The following is a 27,621-nucleotide window of genomic DNA, read 5'->3' as shown; positions in this document are numbered from 1 at the left end:
TAAAGAATGAATTTTCAGATCATCATGGGGAATAAGGCAAAATGTACTCCAGTAGGGAAGGGTACTATAGTTTTTCAAACAAAAATACAAAAGTGGTTTCGAGCTACCAATGTGCTGCAGGTGCCAGGACTGGGGATGAACTTACTTTCCGTCTCTCAACTTCAAAGCAAGGGCTATGACATTTTCTTCATTAAGGAGACAGTATATGTCAAACACCCGAGTTGCAAAAAGAAGGTGCAGATCGAAATCACAAGTAATAGGTTGTACAGGTTGCAACTGGAATCACTAATGACACTAATAAGCAGTAATGGAGACAAGGATTTGAATGAACTATGGCACAGAAGGATGGAACATTTGCACCATGGGGCTCTGAGAATTCTCAGGAAAACTGTAACAGGAGTTCTAGATCTTAGTACAGAACAAGATGATGTATGCAAAGGGTATGCTCTAGGCAAGTTTGCCAAAGCAACGTTTCCTAGAAGTAAAAATAGGGCCAAGAGTGTACTAGGATTAATACACTCAGATATCTGCGGACCGATGTCCACAAAATCTCTTACTGGTGCCAAATACTTCATCACCTTCATCGATGACCATTCCAAGAATACTTGGATCTATTTTCTGAAAACCAAGGATGATGTTTTCTGTCAATTCAAAGAATTCAAAGCTCTAGTGGAGAATCTGAAAGGAAAGAAAATAAAAGTGTTGCACTCAGACAATGGTGGAGAGTATGTCGACAAGGACTTCACCGATTTTTGCGCTAGGGAGGGCATCAGAAGAGAGTGGGCAGCTCCTTACAATCTGGAGCAGAATGGAGTAGCGGAAAGAAAGAACAGGGCTATCGTGGAAGCAACTAGGGCTATGATGTATGATCAAAATATGCCAAAATTCTTGCGGGCGGAAGAATGCAACACAACAGTCTATGTCCAGAACAGAACTCATCATAGGGCATTGGGAAAGATTACTCCAGAGCAAGTCTTCACCCAGAAGACACCTGAAGTCATTCATTTCAGGATATTTGGGAGTTTAGCATATTGATGTATACCCGAGGAGAAGAGGAAGAAGTTAGATCAGACTACAGAGAAAGGATATCTTGTGGGATATAGCAAGAATGCTAAGGCATATAGAATCTATCTTCCAGGGAGCAAGAAGGTAGTAGTTCGGTGAGATGTGAAGTTCATGGAAGACAAGGCCTTCAGAAAATCTCGAGAAATGCCTTCCGAGGAGCAGTCAAAAGATGAGTCGTTGGTCAAACCTCTTCAACCAGCGGAAGCCAGTACCAGGAATTCTCCTCCAGAACAGGAGGAATCACAGGAAGAGGAAGAGCTAACAGATGCACCTACTACCAGAGGAAGAACGAGCAGGGAACTCCGACAAATTCTACAGGATGCAGAAGATTTCATTGATGCACCCAAGAACAATAAAATGGAGCGCAAAAAGCAAGATAGATATCAGGCCTTAGTAGCTCAAGTTGGGGAACCTTCCAGTTTTCAGGAGGTCGCTTTACATCAAGTTTGGATGGATGCAATGGTGGAGGAATACAACTCTATAATGGTGAATGCTGTCTGGGAAGTAGTGCCTAGGCCTCAGAACATATTAATGGTAGGTTCGAGATGGATCTACAAGATCAAATACGCTGCAGACGGCAGTGTGGAAAAATACAAAGCCAGGTTTGTGGCTAAGGGGTATGCTCAGAAGGAAGGAATAGACTATGAAGAGACCTCGCCCCAGTAGCCAGGTATACATCAATTAGAACCGTGATATCTCTTGCAGCACAGATGAGGTGGGAGATTCATCATATGGATGTCAAAATGACATTCTTGAACAGAGTGATAGAAGAGGAAGGATACATTGAACAACCAAAAGGCTTTGAAACACATGAGAAGAAATCACATGTATGTAGACTGAAGAAAGCCTTATATGGGCTCAAACAGGCACCTAGAGCATGGTATTGTCGAATTGATGGCTACCTGCAAAAGATGGAGTTCGTCAGGACTGATGCAGATCCAAATCTCTACTATCTGATTGTAGAGAATGAGCCTGTAGTCCTAGTATTATATGTGGACAATCTCTTCCTGACAAGATCATCCAGGCTCATTGATGATTGCAAGAAGAATCTAGCCACAGAAATCGACATGAAGGATTTGGGATAGATGCATTATTTCCTGGGGTTGGAAGTTTGGCAGCAGAAGGGTGAGAATCAGCATAGTTGCGGGGTGCGCCTCCCCCCCCTCGATCCCGCTCCCAATCCGCGCTCCGGGCGGGAGCGACTCGGGAGCGGGTCGGGAGTGCGCTCCCTAAAAAAAATCGCTCCCAGCCTTTTCGGGAGCGTTTTCGAGAGCGTTTTGCCTTTTTTGCAAATTTTTTTTTGCAATGATGTTCCAAATGCAATTGTTTTTCAAAGAAACAAATAAGTTTTTAGTGGGGCAGCTTAATGATCAAGTCTATGGCCCTAGCATTGATATGCGATTCATGGCAATGTTAAATTCTTAAAGTAAAAGCGACATTCTCTTTAATCTTCATTTTCATCCTTTTACTTAAATTTTTAACATTACCATGAAATGACTCAAGATGTTTGAGAGTGGTTCCGACTTCATTGGATTTCATATGCAAAAAGTAGAATTTTAGATTTCATTCAAAATCCAGCAGACTTATCAGTTTTTTAGGATTTCAGGATTGCATTGTTTCCATTGAATTTTGTCATGTATTAGGATATGGAACTCGTATTTAATCAAGAGCACCAATCCCTCTATGTACCTTGATGTTAGTGACATTGGTTGTCGAACTCCTCTATCATGACCCGCCTAAAAATGTACGCATCACTCAAACAAAATCTTGACTTGACATGCTATGCTTTTTCTATCTTATGTTAATGCTTAGAGGGTGATATTAATGACAAAGATCCCTATACAGATACAAAGATAATGACAAAGATACCTCTGGATATTAATGCTTAGAGGGTGATATTAATGATAAAGATCCTGATTTTCCAATAAGACTAAAAAATTAGACGTTTCTCGTTGTGGCAAGAGGCCCAAGCATAAGCAATAGATAATAGATTTACTTGTCTTTTCTAGTTTCTAGTAGTTTTTATAACTATTGACTCTTTCATATTTATTATGATATTTTTTTAAACAATATATGACAATTTAATTTTGAAGTTGGCAATTATAACTTAGTAATAATGAATTATGAATATGATGCTTCATGAAAGTTGAAAGTTGTTTCATTTGATTTCATTTTATAACATTTCATTTGATGTTAGATATTATTTGTTGTAATGGTTACACTTAGCTTACAAGTACAACTTTGGTGATCAATGATAATAAATGTTATATGTTGAATTTTGAAAGCTTGAAACTATAAGATTGATGAATCATGACTCAATATGTTGTATGTTACTATGTTACTAACTTCTAGACATGGTTGATGAAGATTATAACTTCTAGATGATTGTTGTTATATGGTTCAATCTATGGTTTTTTATGTTTTTTATATCTAATTCATCATTCTACATTTTTTTGTTGACATATATGTATCAAAATATATATATTATATAAAAAACGCTCTGGGATTTGCTCCCAAACCGGGAGCTTTTGAAAGCGTCGCTCCCGCACCCATTTTCGCTCCCGCTCCCTGCTTTCGCTCCCGCTCCCAAGTAACACTGGGTGAGATCTTCCTTGGACAAGGGAGATATGCTACAGAAATCCTGAAAAGATTCAGGATGCAAGACTATAGGTCTATGGCTACTCCAATGATCACCAACTGGAAGAAAATTGATACATCAGAAGACAAGGATGTTGATCCCACCTTATATAGGCAGCTCATAGGGTCCCTAATGTATCTAGTCAATACCAGGCCAGACATTCGTTACGATGTCAACACCCTCAGTCAATTCATGGTGGAACCAAAGAGGGCGCATTGGGCAGCAGACAAACATGTTCTCAGATATATACAAGGAACAATCGAGTATGGACTCTTATACACCAGAAGTAATGATATCAGACTGAGTGGGTTTACTGATGCAGATTGGGCTGGAAGTTCAGTAGATCGGAAAAGTACCTTTGGGTACTATTTCAACATTGGATCAGGGATGACCTCCTGGTGCAATAGGAAACAGAAATCCGTAGCTCTAAGCTCAGCTGAAGCAGAATATATGGCCGCTAGCACAGCTTCGTGCGAAGCCATATGGCTTAGAAAATTGCTTGTGAACCTATTCAGAAGAAAGATGGAGGCGACCAAGATCATGTGTGATAATCAGAGTTGCATCAAGCTCTCTGAGAATCCAGTATTTCATGATCAGTCAAAGCACATTGATATTCGGTGTCACTTTGTCAGAGACTGTGTCCAACGAGGAGTTGTACAGTTGAGCTACACTCCTACAGGAGAACAGGTGGCAGACATCCTTACTAAGGCCCTTGGAAGAACAAAGTTCGTTTATTTCAGGGAGAAGATGGGGATGGTAAAGAATCCATTTCAGTAGCAAAAATGGATAAGTGTCAGGTGTTGCAGTGCTATGTGCAGCGTGATGTAGCATTTGAGAAAGAGTTGCAGTGTTGGGAGGAAGGACCAACAGCAGCACAGATGCAGAAGGAGCTGCAGTACAGATGTAGCAGTGGTAGTGGCAGAGCCATGGGCAGCAGTACAGGAGGCAACAGTGTAGAGGATGTTGGGTAGCAGGCCAAGCATCAGCACAGGTACCGGTGCCGGATGATCAGGGTGATGTTCAGTGGTGGAGCATTACTAGAGCACATTCCTCGCTAAGAGGGAGTGTTGATTTGGGGTAGCATCGGATGTGCTCTAGCCATGAAAATTGGTGGAGAGGCTAAAGCACATGAGATCTCCAAGACCCAGAAATCGTTTTGGGAAATTCCATCCGGATGAGGAGTTATTAAAATAATTAATATTTTTAATGGGTTCCTAAGTCTAAACTTAGGAAAATAAAAATATTAATGGGTATTAATAAAGATAAGGATGAGAAGCTTCTAAGAGACGAGGATCAAGTCTATTTTAATCTTAGCCATTGATTAGGGACTTAATCTCGGTCATTGATTCATCAACAGGAAAAGTATAAGAGAAGACTCGAGGATCATTTGGAGATACACCGGTAGATATTCAGTATCCCAAGGAAAATCGATTTTCTCAGAGAGGAAGGAAAATCAATTTCAGAGGGCGAGTAGCGGGGTGGAGGAAGAGGGAGTGACTAGTAGTAGTCAGGAAGTTCAGAAAGGGTGATGTAGGGGCTCTGAGAGACAGCGCAGAGGGAGACGCAGATAAGGGATGTAGTGGATGACGCAGTGAAGGACGGAGCAACGTAGAGCCAAGCAGGATGACACAGTTGGGAAAGGAAGTCCTCCAAGGTGTTAGAAAGTCTCATAGAAAAGTTTCGGGTGTTTTCTCCCAATGTCTATGCAAAAATATTTTTGTAAAAGCAATTGTTGTTGAAGATTAATAAAACCCTCAACTGCTGCACCGATTTTCCTGCATTGGGAATTTCCGGGAACAATTGCCCAAAAAAAACTGTGTTGATGTGTTTGATTCTTGTGCATGTATTTGTGTATAATGGCGTGATATCTGCAGTAGAATTTATTTTAATATTTATAGAAGGGATTTCGTAAATAACTTATCGAAAATAAGTAGGTAAAATAAATCAGTTGCTGCAACATTAGAATTTATGGTCAGAAAGTTTCACAGTTTTCGTATTGTACCACTAATCTTTGTGTTGTAGGAGGATCTGAGCCTATTTGAGAAGGTTTTGACAAAATCCTTTAAAGACAATTTTTCAGGTGAAAAACTTGATCCATTTGCCATAATTTCAAGCTTAGTTGCAATGGTTCTTGAGGCTATAATATATATCTTCTAAGTTGCAGGCAGTGCTTTAAAACTAGGTCGATATGAATCTGATTCAACCTGGTAGACCGAGCCAAACCCCTGCCCAGGTCGTCTAGGTAGAAAAATTGGTCCAACGATCAGTCCATCACTGAATCGACTGAGTTGGACACTGATTTGGCTGGTTCGGTAACGGACCAGTCGGTTCAGCCAAGCTGGTCTTAAACTGACCGAGCTAGTCCACGAGGGAACAACTCGGACTTCAAACTCAATTTTTTATTTTTTTTCTTAATCCCTCTACCTATCTCTCAAGCCTATAAAAGTGACCCAACCCCCTCACATTTTCTCACAACTATCTTATTGAATTTTTGTGAGCATTTGTGAGGAGTTTGTGAAGAGTTGGAGTTGATTTTTGGAGTAGTAGTGAGGAGAAGCCATGGGTTTCCCCGTCTAACTTTGATTCAGAGTCTGAGCCAAATGATCTTGCCTTGTTTAGCAGTAGTGACTAGTCATGATTTGTTGTAGAGGCCATTTAGAGCCTCCTTGGTTATGTGATTTTGTTCAAATCTTTATATATTACATGTATTGGACAGTGTACTCGGTGCCATTTTGATATAATAGATATATTCATGAGCATACTTTGATCATATGTTGTCTTTGCTCTATATTCTAATGCTTCGAGTTTGGAAACATGAATGAAAATCTTTAAAAATATGTTTTTTTTCAGATTATAAAAAAAATACATATATATAATGTATTTTTTACAACGACCGAGTCACTGAAATCAACTAGGCCGAGTTGATACCGAGTCGAAGTCAGAGTCGGAGTCGACCCTCAGCCAGTTCTGAATCTGATTCTAAGTTTTAAAATTGTGGTTGCAGGCTTATGGAGACTAGGAATTATTTGCATCAATTGCTAATTGACCCTTGTCTATTTTGCAGAGGTTGAGTTAATTTTATGAGGGTTTACGATTTGATTTTGTGGAGATTTCATTGATCTAACCCTTGTGTTTTTTTCTATGACCGAGAAAGGGCTTCCTGGAAGGCCTATTCTTTCATTGTCATGAGCCCAAAGAGCTTCACGTTCACCTAGTGTGGGAGGCCTCTAGGTTCTAAAGTGGTCTAGTCATTTTGCAATTTTTTTAGGAGGCTTCAAGCCCTGAACATTAATCAAATTTCCCTTAACAAATTTTAACAATTTAATTAAAATTCTAAATCAAGTTTTGGGAGACAGTTGTGAGCAAATGGAGGCTTATTTCCTCTCTGGCCGTCAGCATTTTTTATCACTAGTGCAAGGGATTTGTAGGGTCTAATCTTTTGGTTTGCAGGAAGGTCTATCACTAAAGAGTCAAGCCTCCCTTGTAGTAGAGATTCATCATACTTGTGAGCCATTGGATCGAACCAATTTTGAATATTTAGCTCCCTAAACCAAGAGCCATCATTCTGCTATCATTTTGTTGGAAGGTCGAGGAGCCATCATTCTGCTATCATTCTATTGGAAGGTCGAGGGCACTTGAACTCTGATCCTTGGAGAATTTTGAGCCATCTCAAGTGGATCCATTTGTTTCTTGAGGAGATCCTTTGTTTTGTAAAGTTATCATCTTATGTTGTGAAGCTCCTTGAAGAAGAGCCCTTCTCCTTTGTCTAGAAGGCATCTTCCATTGTAATCTCATTAATAAAACTAATCCTTTTTCTTGATGGAGCTTGGGACTTTGACCCCTTCGTATCATTTTTCTCCTTATTTAAAAAGGAGAATTGACTAACTTGCTAACTCACTAATTTAAATCTCTTACTAACCCATATCTCATCTCTTGCACTTGTTAATTAGTCCTAGATTTAACATTTTGCATCATCTAACTAGCTTTGATATAAATTGCATTTGAAATATCTCGTCTTGTTTCAATTGCTATTAATAATCTAAAAAAAAAATCATATTTCTTGTTAGCAATCTCATCAACCATCTTTAAGTTGTGTTTACATCATATAGTTTTCACTTATTTCCTTGTCTAAACTAAGTGAAGATCATCTGAAATAAATATTTTAAAGGCATTGTGGAGTGTTTCCTAACTCATATAAGTATAATTATCATCTTAGCTCTTGTTTCATTGAGTATCTCGATATCGCTTCATTGTTTATTGTCATAATCTTGTGCTATAAGTGTTTATTTCATATTGGTATATTATTTCCTTTTGAAGCATCTTGACATCAATGTATCTCATTGAAACAGTGCATCTTGTATTTGCATCTTAGATTTTAGATCCTGTATCCTTATAACCTACCTCCAAGCATAAGCTTGGTCAAATAGAAAGTTAGGCAAACCTTCTCCAGCATTCAATCTAAGAGCTACACCCTTACTCAATAGTTAAAACGGGTGAACTTGCAGTTCTCTTGTAGGCAATCCCTTGTAGGAACGGAGGCACTTGGGTCGTTAGAAGTCCTGGGTAGGTATCATTAATGAGGTCTTAGCGTCCTTCCCCAGAATTTTTTCTACAAACTTGTTTAAGACTAGTTTCTAGCAATTGAGGAGAAGGCCTTCAACTTAGATTATGCATTTTAATTAAAATTTACCAAGATCTTGCATATCACATAGCTTAGTTTTGCATTCATTTGTCTAAATTTCTCTTGTTTGAGCATATTGTTAAATGTGAACATTTTATTTCACTTGCAATATTTCATTACTGCTCTATACTGTCATTGTCATATCTTATTCAATCCTTTCTCTTGAACTGAAGTACAAATTTCTTTCATTTTTGCAAACCATAATTTCTGCTCATATTTCGATATTCTCTCATCTTATACTAGCATTTGTCTTCCAGCATTGTTGTTATTGTGACTTAAAATATCAATCTACTTTTGCAAGTACCTTGATTTGTATTTGAGCATTGTTTATAAGGCACTGGTCTATCATCCTTTACATCTTGTGTTTGCCATATTGATCTTAATCAAATCTATCCTTCACATTGCTCATAGATATTTACACTTGCTCTAATTAGTCGAGTTACATTAATAATAATTGTTTTGACCGTAGATCTCTGTTATGTAAAAAAATTAGTTAATTTTAGGTTATTGTTTAATTTTAGGTTTAGTTAGATGAAAGGGCACGATCATAAGATCATGCCCTTTCCTAAAGGGTGCCCATGGCGGTATATAAGCCAGGCAGCCCACTGTAAAACAATCATCATCTGTCTATTCATTTATTAATAAAGTATTTTTATATATATTTCTGTTATCCGGAAGTTTTACACTTCATCTGGTATCAGAGCACCTAGGGCCTCTGAAAAGCCTCACTACTTTTCCGCACATAGTTACTCCCACTGTGCATCCCATTGTCTCATCGCATTGTGTTTTCCACTGTGCAGTCTGCTGCATTTTCACTTGTCTGTAATCCATCGCTTTGCCGTTGTCAACACACCTCTAGGTCTCGTCCATCCCTATCCCCGCCGACGTGTCTGCACCCAATCCATTGCTGCGTAATCCATTTCCATTGTAATCCATCGCTCCACCACTGTCAACCACTGTCAACAAGCCCTGTCTCGTTCCATCCCTGTCCTGACAACGTCTTTTGCACCCAATTGTTGTGTACCCGGACTCTCAGTCTGTTGTCCCTTCCGACAATCCACACTATCGTAGTTAACACACTTCCACACAGTGCCAATTATCTTCGATCAATATCTTGCCTCGGTCAACGCTGGTGCAATGTTCTTTGACGTGGTGTATTATTCAACCGTCTGAGGGACACATCATTTATTGGATTACGTTGGGTATATAACTATATAAGCACTGAGGTTCCCATTTCCTTTTCTACGGTTATTATTCCTGTCCGCTCGAAGAAGGGGTTTGAAAAGTCACAGAACGTGCCTGTGGTTTCAATTAAACAGCGTTTCATTACATTAAATAGCGGTAAAGTTCAATATTACCTTTTCGTTATATATATAGTTATAATAAACTATATTATATAGTTATATATTATATATTATATATATATATTATAATTATAACGTGATTTGGTTATATATATATTATATTTTAATTATATATATTATATATATAATTTAATTAAAAGTTATATAATTTATAACTTTAAATTTTATATATATATATATATAATAATTAATAATTATAAATTATAATTATTATAATTTATAATTAAAAAAAAATATTAATTTAATTTAATTTAAAAAAAAAAATATTAATTTAATTAATTTAATTTAATTATTTAAAAATAAAAAAAAGAAGGGAAGGAAAAATATATTAGCTGGCAAATAAATACACACCTCCGCAAACCCGCTCAATGTCGACAATGACAATGGCGGATTTCCAAAAAAGGTTGTTGGATGTAGAGCAAAGGATAAATAACAACCACGACGAGGTCAGTAAAAGATTAAATGAAGTCGAGAGCAAGCTGGGAGAGCAAGCGGACAAAATCAAAAATCTTGAAGATACGACAAATCGAATAGAGATAAAAATGGAAAGTCAACATGTCCAAACAGAAGTAAAATTCAAAGAGGTCTTAACAATGCTAAAAGTTCTGTGTAAAAGGTCGAATTGTACGCCCGAACAACTACTGAAAGAAGGTGAAGAGAATCAAGAACACGTCTCGTCGGATTCAACTAAGTCCACAGACTCTCATGACAAGGTTGAATCCCCAAAAAAATCAGCGACACCCCACCAAGAAGCAAGTAACACAATCTTTACAAACAAGCAACTCTGGGATAACTTTACCAATCAACACCCTTTTTTCGCTCAACCAGTGGCAACATACCAGCGAAGGGCAAAGGTCGAGATGCCTAAATTCGATGGAAACGAAAAAAACAATGTTGCATGGATAAATAAAGCAGAAGAATACTTTGAAATATATGACATCACTGACGATGACGAAAAGCTCAGACATGCATCCATGAAAATGGAGGGAGAAGCATATAACTAGTATATGTGGTGGAAAAAGACAACACATGTCATTAGCTGGAGGAAATTTAACGATGCATTCTTCAAAAGATTCCAAGGTGTAAAGGAAGAAGAGTTCTTTTCAAAACTCATCAAACTACGACAAAAAGGAAGTGTCGATGAATACACTCAAGAATGGGAGACCTTAGTAACACGAGTACCTAGGTTATCAGAATCTCGTCTAATTCAGTCATACATCTCGGGACTCAAAACCCATTTACAAGCAGAACTTGAGATGCATGATATTACATCTATAGAAGAAGCAAGACGAAAGGCAAAAACAGCCGAAAAGAAATCCGAACCAATATTTTGGTCAACAGCGGAAAAAGCTTATGCAAGACGAAGGATACCCCAGTATGTGGACTCAAATAATACAAGATATGTTCCACCACATCGTCGTGAAGATGAAAAATCTAATGTGGAAATGCAAAGGATAAAAGAAGGTAAATGTAAACGCTGTGGTGAGAAGTGGGACCCCAAACATAGATGTGTTAAAGGAAAAGAACCAAAGAACTTATATAATTGTGAAGCAACCAATGATTCAAACAGTGAAGATTATGACGTAGAAGACACAGAAGACGCCCCAGAATTCTCACCAGAACTAGATGATGGAAGTATTCCACAAGTATCATTATCAGCTATGACAGGTATATCACAACCTCAGACTTTAAAGTTAAAAGGACACATAAAGAAGAACAACATAGTGGTTCTCGTCGACTCTGGAAGCACACACAATTTTCTAGATGCAACCATGGCAAAGAGACTCAATATATTTTCATTTCCCTTACCAAACATGAAAGTGATGATAGCTAACGGTAAGAAGATTGAAAAGGTGGGAAAATGTCATAAGGTTAAATTGCAAATTCAAGACTTCAGTTTAGAGTCTCCGTTTTTCACAGTACCGTTAGGAGGAGTAGATGTAGTCTTAGGTATCCAATGGCTACGAACTTTAGGTACTTATGCAGCCAACCATCAAGTACAATTTATAAAATTCAAATGGGGAGGTCAGAAGTACAAACTACATGGATTCCAAGCACCAGAAAATCATGTTGTATCATCATCTCAGATGATGAAGCTGAGTCGAAGAAGAGCACCTGCTTATGCAATACAATGTCACCAATTAGAAATGTTATCTACAAATATGACCAGAGAAGAATCACTAGTGATTCAAGACCTACCTATGAAGATGCCGCCTAGTAGGGAAATTGAGCGTAGAACATAAGTTAAAGCAAGATCAGACCTTGTCAACATCAAGCCATACCGATATCCACATCTCCAAAAAACGGAAATTGAGAGATTAATCCAAAACCTTTTACAGTATGTGACATTGATTATCTTGGAATATCTGCTCAAGTGGAAGGACTTCCCAAAGAAGACGTTCTTGGGAGAATGAAGCATTTTGTCATCAACATCCGTCGTTGCGCATGCTTTGAGGACAAAGCATTCTTTCGAGAGGAAGGCAATGTTATGTAAAAAAATTAGTTAATTTTAGGTTATTGTTTAATTTTAGGTTTAGTTAGATGAAAGGGCACGATCATAAGATCATGCCCTTTCCTAAAGGGTGCCCATGGCGGTATATAAGCCAGGCAGCCCACTGTAAAACAATCATCATCTGTCTATTCATTTATTAATAAAGTATTTTTATATATATTTCTGTTATCCGGAAGTTTTACACTTCAATCTCCTAGACTTGTTGTTTCAACAAGTTTTCCATCTTTTAGGAACTACCCCCCTTAGCTTGCCTAGGAGAGAGTTTAAACGAAATGAGTAGGGAATAGATGACAGCCCCTACTCTGAGTGTTGCACCATAAAGATTTACCTTGTGGGGTGGGAAACTTTTCCCATGATTAGGTGTACATCTTAGGTGACAATATCCCCAAGAACATCGATGTCACCATAATCCAGTCTTATGATAACAATTCATCTCAAGTTTCCAATAATCACAAGATTCCGCAGAAGATTGATTTTGGATGGTTAGATAATTTCACAGTATGACAATTTTATACCACAATCGGAAGTTCATTTCCTCTTGTATCAAAGATGACAGTTCCGAGACAAGAAGAGATTTAAGACAAAAAAAAGAGATCAAGCCTTTTCATTAATATGCTTTGAGGACAGAGCTTTTCTAGAGGGGAAGGTAATGTTATGAATGTAAATAATTAATAATTAAATAGTTAACAGTGATTAATATACTGAAGAGGTATGTCTCAAAAGACATGACCATTCATGAAAGGGTACCCACCTAGTATATATATGGGACCCTCAGTTGTAACAATCCCACATCTCATATATCTCATATCACTTATATTCAAACATTTTTATATAAATATATTATTTGTCCCATGATGGACATTCTTATATTTCAAATATTTTGAATATTCTACTTTGTATACGAACTTTGCTCTAAACACAAACAATAACCCTTTCAAACAATATTTTACAATTATCACCTTACAAAACCCAGAATTCCATCTTCCCAATACCTGAGTACCTCCATAGGTAATGGTATGACCACAGCGAGCTGCAGGTGCTTGGCCAGGAAGCTTCAGTTGGGTCCATGCTGGAGACTCGTTCTCTTCCTTTCACAATACATACATTGAGATTATTTTAATAAAAAACCAAGAGTGATAAAAACAGCTCTAGACTTGCAGTACCTGCAATAAAGAAAATAAATTTTCTTTGATATTAAATATTATATACTAGATATCATTTAAATATAAAATATTACCAACAATAATGCTGACACCAAATCCAAGATTCCATAAATCAAACTATGAATCTAAGATCTAGACCCAAATTACCTGCTAAATAGGTGACTAAAGCCAGCTCTCATGACATAAACATGGCATTAAAGAACAAGTAAATCAGTTAATAATTGGAGTCAGCTAGTTTGCTTATCTGGAATTTCAGGGCCATAGTTGATGATAATAAATTTCATCGAAATGACTCTGAAAGAAAACAGTGATGTGCTTGGAAATGTTTCAGTACAGCAAGTGTTATTTTCATCTTACCATACAGGTTCATACAACCACCAAGCCTGACATATTTTTGAGAAGAATATTTTTCAGGTTTTGAATGTCATTCTGGCACTAGCTTGTCTTACCAGAGCAGAAACACAATTTTAAAGGGCTCAGAAGTAATGAACTTGAAGACCTCAATTTCAAATCACTTGCAGCCATCAATCACTGCATCGCAATTCATCCAGTTTAGAAAGTTATGAAGGTTTATCTCCTCCTAAGATTAGACTTTTTACAGGAAAAAAAAGCCTTTTAACTCTTACTCCTTACCAAAACTCTTTTATTGCTGCTTGAAGCAACAACAAAATCTCACCAAGATCACGCACGGTTTTACAGTTTTTACTAGTTTCTCTTTATCCTGATGTAACAATTTTGCACTCCACCCCCCAAAAAAACAAATCTGAGAGTATTACAATTAATAGGCTATGATAACATGAGTGGGGGAATGTATTTTTCCAAAGTCAAAGAAGACTTGCCCATGGCCCCAACCAAAAGAACAACCACAAGCAACCCACAAGAGGAAAAAATGTTGCTGAGGAGACTTGAACCCCAGTGAAACAATTAATAGCACCCCATTTTCACCAACAACATAAACCTCCATTACATTAAAAAAAAGAACAGCATTCAGATTATGCCTCAAAGAAAAACATTTGCACGAAAAATGTTTTCAACCTTTCTAAAAATTCTAGGCTGGACAACATTGTCTTCTGGGGACAGCACTGTAATTCACAGACAATACAAACTACATGAAGCAATCACTTTCACAAGCAGGTCTCAATGATCTGTAAAATCCATTTGATATTCCAATGGATAGTTTGTTGCAACAGATCTTTAATATGCTACTAGCACTGCAAATGCACTAAGGCTTTACTCAACCGTACAATGACTACTTATGGTTAGGCTATAATATTGATCAATATGATTTTTTTTACCATGGTGAATCAGTAACTCGTTGGAGTAATCTGGGCAAGGCGCAGGATCAAACCTAGCAGCTGCCACTATAACAACAAGAGTATACCCCAAATCCCGTAAGCCAGATATACCAGGAATTTCTGACTTCGCAAGGGCCAAGATTCCATGAGGGTGAGGGAGCCTACTCCTTGAGCCTTATCACAACAGGCCAAAGATTTCCCCCGTGGGATTTGAAACCAAGTGGAGGGGATAGCATCCCATTGTAGCAAACACTCGGTCGTCGCACGAGGAGACTAGTATTGATGCATATTGCTCGTATCAACAAAAAAACTACCTTGGAATTATATAGGAGCCGTAATTGAGCATTTGTCATGAATGTGTGGTTATGTTAATCTAACAAAATTGGAGTCATTATATTGTAGGCTAACATATTCACAACATGAATAAGATGGTTGAAACCTCACATTACTCTACCAAAAATAAAGCATGGTTTATTTTAAAGGTGATCACAACATGCTACAATGGTTTCCTATTATAAAATCAACACACAAAATATAATGCATAATAAAGCCTCGCATCAAATGAAAATATACCTCAAATTCTCCATTAAATTTGTCAAAATGATGTACAATATAGCCCAAGGGGAGAGCTCCTCAATCTCCAAATCCTCCACCATCGCAGTGGAGAGAGAGCTCGTCTTTATATAGAGTCTCTTCTCTAATAAATAAAATATATTATTTTCCAACTAACTCCATGACAAGTCCAACAAATAATTCAATAACAAAGTAATTAGATCTCTCCTAAATCCATGGTTGCCCATCCTCCATCATGTTGAAATTAGCTTCTCCAAGGCAATTTGCCCTCATCCAAAAATAGTATTATTATACACCAAACAATGCTCATTAAGTGGGTGCACCACCAACAATAGGCATCAAACCAAGTCAAATGCCAAGTGTCCACATGGAATGCGCACTCCATGAATGTTAACCACTTCACGCTTGTGAATTCCAAGGTACCTAATTCCATGGATGAATGTGCCAAGTGAATGAAGCATTCGACAAGTAGAGATGTAGTCGAAAAACCGAAATAGCAAGTGGAACATCTTGACAAAGGAAATCCATGGAGATAAGGGCAAACCAGGGTTTTGACCATGCCAAAACATCATGAAATAATAAAATATATATCTCTAAGAATAGCAAAAAGCATATCCACAAGTGCGCCCTCCAAGAATATCCAAAAATAACAAGAAGAAACATTCTTCCACATTTGCAACCTTCAAGAATAATCTCCAAGAATAAAGGACACCAAGTACAAGAGCATGCCAAGTCACATGTGTGACCCTCCTCATGTGCCACATGCCTCCCACTAACAACCTCCATAACCACCCCAAATAACTTGCCAAGTTAAATAGGTTAGGGCGCTCTCCAATGATGGTTAAAAGTGTTGGAATTAGGGTTACTTGGGAGCGGGAGCGGAAACGGGGAGTGGGAGCGGAAGTAGGGAGCGACATTTTCAAAAGCTCCCGGTTTGGGAGCAAATTTTTATATAATATATATTTTTATATATTTTGATGCATATATGTCAACAAAAGCATGTAGAATGATGAATTAGATATAAAAAGCATAAAAACATGGATTGAACCATATAACATCAATCATCTAGAAGTTATAATCTTCATCAACCACGTCCACAAGTTAGTAACATACAACATATCGAGTCTCATGATTCATCAATCTTAAAGTTTCAAGCTTTCAAAATTCAATATATAACATTTATCATCATTGATCACTAAAGTTGTACTTGTAACCATTACCATTACCAAGTAACCAAACTATAACAAAGAATATCTAACATGAAATGAAATGTTTCAACTTTCAACTTTCACGAAGCATCATATTCATAATTCATTACCAATGAGTTATAATTTCCAACTTCAAACTTCAAATTTCAATTGTCATATATTGTTTACAAAAAAGATCATAATAAATATGAAAGAGTCGACAATTATAAAAACTACTAGAAACTAGAAAATACAAGTAAATCTATTATTTACTACTTCCTCTTGCCGCCATGAGAAATGTCTAATCTCTAAGAAGGTCGCGGTGGTCTACTAGTACTGGGAGTCTCCTCCCACATAGTCAGACGACCATAACCAAAAGCCACATGCCCTCCACGTGAGGATGTAAATGGAGGTGGTTGCAACAAAGGCAAAGATGTTGGAACTCGAGCATCGCTATTGGATGGTGGGGGTGGCATGGCTAGCGTTGCTTCATCATCATCTTTCAAAAGTTTTGTTTGCAATTCTTCTAGATGCAGAGCACCATCCTCCAAATTATCTTCCTCTGGGTTGTTGTCCCAAGTTGTATATGATGTATCCTCATGAGCCCGATCAACATAATGACTCAACAACCTCAAGTTGTAGTGCACATAAACCAAGCTTTCTGCCAGGTTTTCATTGAGTCTCTTTCTTCTCACGTTATGGATGAAGCTGTAGGTGCTCCAACACCTCTCTGTAGAATAAGTATTTACAACCTGTCAGAGCACCTTTTTTGCCATTTTTGCAGAAGTCCCTACCCGCCATATGCGTCCCATCATGTGATAGCATCAAATATGTCTCTATCTTCCAATGCATGCAAAGAACCAAACACTCTAGTGCTAGCGAAGTATCTACCTAATTCAAGACGCAGATTAGCACAATCCTCCTTGTCAGGGACCAACTTGTCTAATGCTTTCATATATCCCTCTTGTACCTCTGCATATGTATGGGGTTTGTCCCTAACCCCACCAACAGGTGCAGGTTTGCCCAACCAAGCTAGAGAGTAGTATTTTGGGATAAGGATATATGCCAAGGCATGTAGTGGAACATTAAGTTTATTCCACCATGCACACACAAATTCGTGAATAATATCATACAAGTTGGGATCTTTTCTTGAACAATATCTTTTATTTGCCCCAACATGTTATCCATCTGCTCATACACCTTCCCAGTCACTGGTGCACCTGTATCTACAAAACGAATCATGTTATAAATGGGCTTGGTGAATTGCAAAACTTCCCTCACACATGCCCAAAACAAACCATCAATAGTGTTGTTCTCCACCTCTTCAAAATCTTGCTTGTCAGTTGTCGTTGGAGCCATGTCCTTTAATACCTGCCAGTGTTGACTTGATACCATGCTAGCCAATGACTCTCTTACCTTCAAAAGGCGCCTGAAGGTGAGGTAATAGCTAGAAAATCTAGTCTTCGCAATCTTCAACGGATCCAAACTTGAGTGACTGCGGAAAATCCCATGGGTATTGCTATGACTGGTAATAAATTTTATCATTCTCTTTCCTCTCCTATACAAATCACCAATCCATTTGTGTTTAGGGTGTTTGTTCTTAATAATATCATGCATCAAAAGGTTCCTTGTGTGAACCAAACACCCAGACCAAAATATGTTGGGGTATTTATCCTCAATAATTGCTCCCAATGCCTTACAATTAGAAGCATTATCAGTGATGACTTGGATGACATGTATGGGCCGATACTTTCAATTGTTTGAAGTAATGGTTCTGCAATGTTGATGCTGGTCTTGAACTTTTCTGAGGAATCATATGTTGAAAGGAAAATTGTACCACTAGTAGACACAGCAAGAACACTTATCAATGGCTTGCCTTTTACATTTGTCCATCCATCAGAAACAATGGATACCCCATGCTCATTCCAAGAATTTGTCATTTTACCCAAAGCATGTGCTATTTTTGTTTTTTCATGATCTAGTCCCACGGTTCTAGCCCTGTCATACCCAGGGCTCTTATATCCTTTGGGGGCATCATTAATGGTGAAAACCATTTCATGCCAATAAGGTCAGCAAAGAACATTGAAAGGTATTCCACATGCATAGAGAAACCGGTAAATTTTTTAATCCACAACATTCCTACACCCTTCGTCAAGGAAATCTGATATGGTTCTACGCCTTAAAGGGATGTCTGTTCCTATGCCTCCATATCCACTACCATGGGAGGATGTTGATGGAGTTCTTTGTCTATGTGATTGTGGGCTATCATGTTCAAAGTCACCCTTTGATCTTTTAGATTTATATTGGGCTTCCTCCTCTTCCCTTATGTATTTGTCTCTTCGCTGTGTTGTCACATTTACACAAGTTTTGGTTCCTACTTGTTTACCTCCATCCTATGGCATTTTCCCATAAAGCTACTTTTTGGCACGGGTGTATGAACTTGTGTAAGTGTTTTTGCAATGGAGGCATGTAAATTTAGTGGTTCCACCCCCTTTCCCTGCTTCGGGCCTAGAAACATATTTCCATAATGGGGTTTGGTTTGCTTTCGTTTTTGTGCCCTCATCATCTCCACTCTCCTCTTCCTCCTCACCAAGGTACTCCTCTCAAGGGTTTTCAAATCCACCACTACCCACTTCTTCATCATCTTCATCATGATCAAGCCCCCTTCTACTCTCCAACAGCATAATAACAAAATAAAGGAACCAATATCAAGAGAATGCCAAGCCATATAGTCGTGATGTTTGAAGTTTTGATTCTTTGAACTTTGGTGGAGTTATTGTTTCTTGCGAAAATTCTATCACTGCAACAACTGATTTACTTTACCTACTTATTTCCTGATAAGTTATTTATGAAAATCCTTCAATAAACATTAAAATAAATTCTGTTGCAGATATCACATCATAATACAGAAACAAACACATGCGCAAGATTTAACACATCAACACAAATATTTTGAACAATCAGTTCTCGGAAAAACCCAATGTGGGAAAACCGGTGCAGCAAGGGAGGATTTTATTATTCAGCAATTCTTCAATACAACTGGGTGCCAAACTGGCTTACCCAACAAAGAGAAAATTCTTCAGCACTTCCCCTAGTCCCAGCATCAGCCTGGCTGACCTCTGCGTAGCTCCCAGACCCTCTGTGTCAGCCCCTACCTCTCTGCGTCAACACTGGGCCTCTCTGCGTCACCCACGCAGGCCCTCCAGTGACTGCGCAGTCTGCAACCTCTGCATTTGCCTCAAAGGCTCTGCGTCTGCCTCTCCAACCTCTGTGTTGTTCCCCTGGTGTTGTTCCCGACTCTCTGTTCCGTACTTGCTACCTCCTGCTACTATCCAAACCACTAGTTCAAATTTCTCAGCTAACCCCACTCCAAAAATCAAACTGACTGGTCTCCCTTAGGGTGTTCTCCAACTGACCCTCAAGCCACTTCTTATACTTTTCCTATTGGTCCTTCAACAGCCGAGATTAAATCTCTAATCAATGGCTAAGATTAGATTTGGCTTGATCCATGAATTTTGGAACCTTCTATCCCAGTTTTGTATTAATACCCATTAATATTTTATTTTTCTTAAGTTTAGACTTAGGAACTCCATTAAAAATATTATTATTTTAATATCTCCCAAACCGGTTAGATTCTCTCCAAACCATTTCTAGGTCTTGGAGATCTCATGTTCTTTAGCCTCTCCACCAATTTTCATGGTTAGAGCACATTGGATGCTACCCCAAATCAACATTTCTTGCCTCCAGTAAAATGGAGGAATGGCAATGGGAAAGAGAGAAGAGAACATTTTCCTTTAACAATGAACATATAAAAAACACAAATGCTAGATTAGAGTCAAGATCCTATCTCTTTGGCCTTCAATCCCAAGCTCCAATCTCCCTTGCAAGCTCCTCAAGCTCCCAAGCAATCCTCTCAATCATTCTCTCAATCTTCCTCGACAACTCAAGCTCCAAGTCCAAAAGCCCTCTCTTGCTCTCTCAATATGCAAATGGATAAATAATGGGAGAGGAGGTGGGCCTTATATTTCTTTTGGCCCTTCCCCTCCCTCCCTTTCCCGTAAGCACAACCCGCCAATTTCGCCCACGGGGAGCGAATTTTTTAAGGCGGGAGCAACTGGGAACAATCACTCCATCACTGCTCCCTCCTGAAAAAATCCGCTCCAAGAATGAACAGGAGCGGTCAAGGAGCAAATGCTCTCCAATCGCTCCCTATTTCGCTCCCGAAAAAATAGGGAGCGAATTTTTTTTAAGGTAGCATGCTCTCGAGGTCGCTCCTAAGCAGAGTGCACTTCGAGAGCGAGTTCAGGGGGGGCTCCCCCGCAACTCTAGTTGGAATTGAGTAGCCATAGTCGGTATTTTCATCAATAAACAAAAAGAAAATTTAATGTTTTGAATTTATGGTCCCACAAGTTTCAAGTCGGCCCCCTTGATCAAGTCGGTCTGGCACCCTTAGAGGCTCCTATTCGACCCCCTTTAAAGACTATTAATATGGGAGTGCTAAAATTCTGAAGATCTATGCTGTAACAATTACTTATTTCAAAAACTTCATTCTACCGCAATACTAGTTGAGCAATTGTAGATAGAACATAAGTCAAATTAACAATAGAAGATAGCCAAGAACAGAAATGAAACACAAAGAATTTAGGTCCAATGACCAGGATAAAACCCACAAGGAGAAAACCCAACCAAATTCTTCTTCTATTAGATATCAATTGTTCAGCAGAGATACAGAGTACAATGAGAGATGAATAGAATGAGTAAGTTCACCCAAATTTGAACAAGTTGTAGCATAAAGATCACTGGTAGCAGCAACAGATGCAAACACTGGATCAACCTTCCCTTCAACTGAATCAACATTGAAACATTGAATCAACCTTGGCTCACCAAGTCCTGTTCTTAGTCTCCAAGTCTCTCACAATCTTCTTCAAGTCTCTCCATCTCTCTCTCTCAAGTTTGAATTCTTCCTTCACAATGCCCAAGTAGTGAGGCTAATATATATATATATATATATATATATATATATATATATATATATATATCGACGTAGTCTCTCTCCGAGTGAGTTGACGGAGAGAAAGAGCTTCCAGTTCGAATTTTGACGTGGCAAAGGGAGCAGCGTTGAGCCTCAGCGTAAGGAGCAGTTGGTGCGGTGCAGATTTTTTAGTGGGCAGTTTTGTCGGGATGAAAGACATCAAAAGAAAGAAGAAGAGTATAGTGAGGGAATACTTCCTCAATGATTTCTTGTCAAGGAAATCAGCGTTTCTCAATTGTTGAGCAGCAGAGGAGCAACAGCTTACCAGCTCCATCAAGGAGTGCGTAAGTCAACCTAGGAGCTACGCAAAGGGAGAAAGAGGGAGTTGTTCAACAGTTTTCGAAGAAGATGGAAACCAATGGCTTAAGGGATAAGGACAGGTTGGACGGGGCTTCCAACTATGCCATCTGGAAGGCTAGAATGACCTTCCTTCTAGATGAGCATGCCCTCAAGACTTATGTTGATAATGTGGTAGTTGTCCCATCGGATGCAGATCCACTGACGAAGTACAGAGCTGAGATGGCTAAGGTAAAGAAGATGATCCTGGATGGAGTCATTGATCACGTGGTGTGCCACATTGCAAGCAAAGGAACCTGTCGTGCCCCTTCTCAAATATATTAGTCACGGGGTGCAACTACACAATTTTGGCATCATTTTTGGTTTACGTGGAGGACCCCACACGCAGAACTTAGGAACTATAGGAAATTCAAATTTATTTCTAGCAGCTAGTGGAATGTGGGGGCGACCCACATGAATAATTCGAACTTGGCCAAGTCATGCGTTGGAGGGAATTGAATTAGTGGAAGGAGGGACCCACAAGAAGCGAAGGGGACCCAAGGCGATAAAAGGGGAAGGAGCTCTCATTTTGCAGCATCTTAAACAATTGCAAACAAACACCCTTTTGTATGCTCTGCTGCTTAGCAAGTTTATCGGCTGTTTAGCCACGAATATCTCAAGCGAGAGATTCAACCTCTTCTTTGGGGGACCATCCGTGCCCGCCCTAGGGAGGCTGTTACACAAGAGTTTTTAGGGAGTCTGGTATAGTCACACACTTTAGCCATCAGCGTAGAGAGGAAATTGCATATTCTTGGGCAGCGAGAGAACACGCAGGAGGAGTTGGAAATCAGCAAGGGGGATTCACAGCTTGATGGGAGATCCGGGAATAGATCAACAAAGGGATTAACAGCTCGCTGGGAGAGCCGGGAGTTGAGGAGGTAGCATAGAAAAGGCAATGTTGTTGGAGTAGCAGCCAGCTAGACTAGCGCAATAGTCAGTCGAAGTTCTGGACAGAGGTGCTGCACAGAGGCCTCTGTAGCAGCAAGCTCATGGTGCTGGGAGAGTAGTCATCCGAGCCAAGGGTCATCCAGGGAGCAAGGAGTTAGTCAATACAGGTGAACCCAATGTTCGAGGGGTATTTTTAGAGGGATTTGTAGGTTGTTCCCTGAAAGTCGAATTTGGCTGTAGCCGCTGAGGAGAGGCTCCAAGGAAGCCGAAAATCCAAAGTCAAAACCAGAGAAATATCCTTCTGGGTTTTTCTGCATTTTTTCCAAGGAGTCTAAAGCTGAAAGGACATAGTTTTTTGGGCAGTTTTTGGGCACATTCCAGCAGGGCGAAGTTTAGCAGGACGGTAGTTTTACTGGAACAGCACAGTGCAGTGTGGTGCAGCAACTAGGCAGCCTTCAGCTCAGCGATTCCATCACCAGGGTTTGGTCCAGCTTGTCCTTGAGACAAGCCCAGGTGCACCACTCCATTTTATATTGTACCTATGCTCTCAGATTTTATAATATATGGCTCAGCGGTTCCAGATTTACAGTGTTTCCATGGATGTATAATGCATGTTTTTAATTTTATGTTGTTGCACTGTTTATTTGTCTAGAATATCACTCGTATTACCACTTCGGAACATTACAGTGGTATCAGAGCCTAGTTCTTGGCTCAGTTGTGGGGTTGGTTCCCTATGAGAGGAGAAGACCAGGAGAACATCACTTGTCAGTGGCAGAGGCACAGTAGCAAAGAAAGGGAGCTGGAAATTACACCAGATGCGGAGGAAAAAGGGAAAGCAGTGGCTGAAGAGGAAGAAATGACAGAGCCCAAGAGCAGGGAAGAGATGGCTTTCGATAGCCTCTTGAGGGCTTTGAGTGACTTGGCCAAGGGACAGAAAGATATGCTGGAGGAGATCAAATCACAGAACAGAGACAGAGCCACACCTAGAGGGTTTCTGTGTGGAGAAACTTCCGGGGCTTCTCAACCTTTTGATCACCCACTAGCAGCACAGTGCCCTTCAGTGAATGTGCCCAATAGGGATTCACTACCCTCTTTCGTGCCAATAGCACAAATCAAACCAGCAAGGGAGGAAGACACTCCCCAGGTGAGGGACTACTTCAGAAAGTGGCACGCGATGGATGAAGATTTCAAAGAAGCCCTCTCCTTCAGAGTGAGAGGAACAAGGGGTACGGAGGACATGGGACCCAAAACTATGAGTTGCAGAGAACTATAGCGAGGATGTACTTACCTACATTTGATGGCACTTCCAAGTGCACAGTCAGGGCTTGGGTTGAAAATATGGACACATACTTTCAACTCAACCAGATCACGGAGCAGGAAGCCATTAAGATGGCAGCGCTGCACTTGGAGGGGGAAGCCCATGACTAGTGGTTTCACGGCCTAACCACTTTGGGGCATGCCTGGATAATTTCTTATGAGGACTTCACCAGGAGGGTGGTGGAGCGATTTGATCAGAGGGGTCCGGAGGCATATTTCATGAAGCTGACACAACTACGCCAAACAGGCAACCTAGAGCAGTACTTTTCTAATTTTCTGCGTGTGTCTGTGATGGCCCTGGATATGTCTAAGACCAGGAGGATATACACCTTCATTGAGGGCTTGCTTGAGCCTCTACGTGGACTGGTGAATTCATGCAGACCCTCCATGTTGCACCAAGATATGGTGTGTGCCAGAGATTTGCAGGGGGCCATCCCCAAGACCAAAGCACCATTTCCTGCACGGACCCCTTTCCCACAAAAGGGGCATGAGACTAGACCCCCACCATCGAGGACCACACAGGGGAGCAGGCAGCTATATGAGGAGACACGGAAGGACCTCCGGAGGAGGAAGCTATGCTTCATATGCAGAGAGCCCTGGACACCAGGCCATAGATGCACAGCGGGTAGAGCACATTACATTGAGGTCTTTTCTGACAATGACCAGGAGAAAGAGGTGCAGCAAGATTGTGGTGGGACAGATGGATAGAGTTCGGAGGACAGAGGGCCACCACTACCACCACCTCCACAGGGAGGGGCATCTCTTGCCTCATCAGGGGGAGTCCTTGCTTCTCTATGCAGGATTCCTAAGTTTTTGACACTCAAGATCAGAGGTACAGTACAGGGACTGAGGTGTCGGTGCTAGTGGATAGTGGGGCTACCCACAACTTCATAGATGCACAGTTGATCCACAGGAGGGGCCTCACCACAGTAGAGTTTGAGGGGGTTCTCCATCCTAGTGCCAGGTGACCGTACCATCTAGTGTACCAAATACGTACCCTCCTTGACAATAGTTATCGGAAACTACTTGATGATGGACCACTTCTTTGTGGTCGATGTGTCAGACACCAACGTGGTCATGGGTGTCCAGTGGTTGTATTCCCTTGGGCGAGTCACGACAGATTGGAGGAAACTTGAGATAGATGGAGTTCATGGGGCCAGATGGCAAACTGGTGGTCTTGATTGGCATGCAATCTTATCCGCCTCAAACAGTTTCAGCCCACAGGATGGAGGCAGATCTTCGACATGGGGACATTGCATGCATGGGCAGTCGAGTTGAGGATCTCAAAAGTTGGGGGACAAGCAGAGTCACCACCCGCAGACATACAGGCTCTACTGGACAGGTACGCAGTAGTGTTTGGGGACATTCCACCAGGGCAGCCACCAGAAAGATGGTTTGAGCACACCATTGAGCTGGAGTCGGGTATACAGGCAATCATCACTACTCCTTATAGGCACCCCAAAGCCTATAAGGATGAGATAGAGAAGGTTATTCAAGAGCTGCTTGCATTGGGCCACATCAAGACTAGTTCTAGTCCTTTCGCTTCTTCCGTAGCGCTAGTGAAGAAGAAGGATGGGACCCTCAAGATGTTTATCAACTACAGAGCCCTTAACAGGAAGACTCTCAAGAACCAGTACCCCATTCCCCGCATTGATGAGCTAATGGATGAGCTTAGAGGAGCCAAGTACTTCTCTAAGATCGATCCGCATTCGGGGTACCACCAGATCAGAGTTCGGTATCAGCACATCCCAAAGACAGCATTCTGGTGCCACTATGGGCACTTTGAGTTTCTGGTCATGTCATTTGGGATGACCAACGCTCCCGCCACATTTCAATCTTGCATGAACCATATCTTTCGGGGGCAGCTGAGGAGGTTTGTGCTAGTAATTTTTTATGACATCCTGATCTATAGCCAGACATGGGAGGAGCACCTCCAACACTTGGGGGAGGTACTGTGCATTATGGAGGAGCAGCAGTTTTATGCCAAACTCTCCAAGTGAAAGTTTGGATTGACAGAGATGCTTTATCTCGGGCATATCATTGGAGCAGACAGGGTGAAGGTTCATAAGCAGAACATCCGGGCCATCCGGGATTGGCCAGTACCTCGAGACGTGACTACGCTGAGAGGCTTCTTGGGCATTTGCACTTACTACACGAAATTTGTCAAAGGGTTCTCACAGCTGGCAGCACCCTTGATCAACTTGACCAAGTAAGGGGCCTTCGCATGGACTGAGGGAGCACAGGGCGCCTTCGATCACCTCAAGGAGGTGATGAGCAGTTGCCCTATTTTGCCATTCCCGGATTTTTCCCAGCCATTCACAGTGGAGTGTGATGCATCAAGGATAAGAGTTGGAGCCGTATTGTCACAAGAGGGGCACCCCATACTTTTCGAGAGTCGGAGCTCGTACCGCATGAGCTATCATATTCCATATATGACAAGGAGATATTAGCCATTATGCATGCATTGGCCAAGTTCCACCAATACTTGGTGGGAAACCGATTCCGAGTGAAGACTAACCACAACAATCTTCGACATTTCATGGGGCAGCAGGGCCTCAATGACAGGCAGTAGAGATGGGTCAACAAGGTGCAGGCCTATGACTTTGATATTGAGTATGTGCGGGGCAAGCACAATGTAGTGGTCGATGCTCTATCCAAAAGGCGGTTGGGTTATCTCTTATGAGCATCTGCTAGGATTGGAAGGCTCAGTTGTTGGTAGAGTACTCCACGGACAAAAAGTTATGCGAGGTGTTGGAGGGGGCACATGCAAATGAGCGTTATCGTGTGATGGATGACGTCATCTATTACAAGGGGGGCATTTACTTGGTGCTCAACTCACAGTTGAGGGAGAGGGTACTCCAGGCAGCTCACGATTCACCATTGTCCGGACACCTGGGGTTCCGGAAGACTTACATGGTTGTTTAGGAGAGGTTCACGTAGAAATGTTGATTTGGAGTAGCATCGGATGTGCTCTAGCCATGAAAATTGGTGGAGAGGTTAAAGCACATGAGATCTCCAAGACCGAGAAATGGTTTGGGCAGATTCTAACCAGTTTGGAAGATATTAAAATAATTAATATTTTTAATGGAGTTCCTAAGTCTAAGCTTAGGAAAAATAAAATATTAATGGGTATTAATATAAAATTGGGTTAGAAGGTTCCAAAAGTCATGGATCAAGCCAAATCTAATCTTAGCCATTGATTAGAGATTTAATCTCGGTCGTCGATGGACCAACGAGAAACGTATAAGAGGAGGCTTGAGGGTCAGTTGGAGAACACACCAGAGAGATCAATAATTCATTTTGCTAGAGCAGGGTTGCTAAGCAAAGTTGAATCAGTGATCAGCAGCGAGGGGCAGTGAGTACGAGGCAGAGAGGCAGGGACAATACTGGGAGACCAACACAGAAGCGGAGAGAGCCAGAGCAGCAGTCAGTCCAAGCTACGCAGTGCCCAGAAGAGGCAATGCAGAGCCCAGAGAGACTGCGTCATCCATGCAGAGGGCAGAGGAAGTGACGCAGAGGCTCCCAGAGGCTGCGCAGTGCCTCAAAGGGCTGGCGCAGAGAGTCCTAGGG

The 27,621-nt window shown here is 40.6% G+C and overlaps 1 protein-coding gene across 2 annotated transcripts in view; it reads right to left on the bottom strand.

The window, feature by feature from the left end:
- The window catches only part of LOC149191513 (Galactose oxidase/kelch repeat superfamily protein), a 464,035-nt gene that overhangs the window by 265,998 nt on the left and 170,416 nt on the right, over positions 1 to 27,621 (bottom strand). For both annotated transcript variants that reach the window (XM_089404308.1, XM_089404307.1), the window contains exon 10: positions 13,253 to 13,344. In XM_089404308.1, the coding sequence (XP_089260434.1) occupies positions 13,253 to 13,344 (92 nt within the window). The remainder of the gene's footprint in view (positions 1 to 13,252; positions 13,345 to 27,621) is intronic.

This window comes from Pinus tabuliformis, chromosome 2_2 (assembly GCF_031772625.1).
Source record: "Pinus tabuliformis cultivar Carrire ecotype Pingquan chromosome 2_2, CPIR1, whole genome shotgun sequence".
Classification (NCBI taxonomy): domain Eukaryota; kingdom Viridiplantae; phylum Streptophyta; class Pinopsida; order Pinales; family Pinaceae; genus Pinus; species Pinus tabuliformis.
This window is presented reverse-complemented; position numbering and strand designations above follow the sequence as displayed.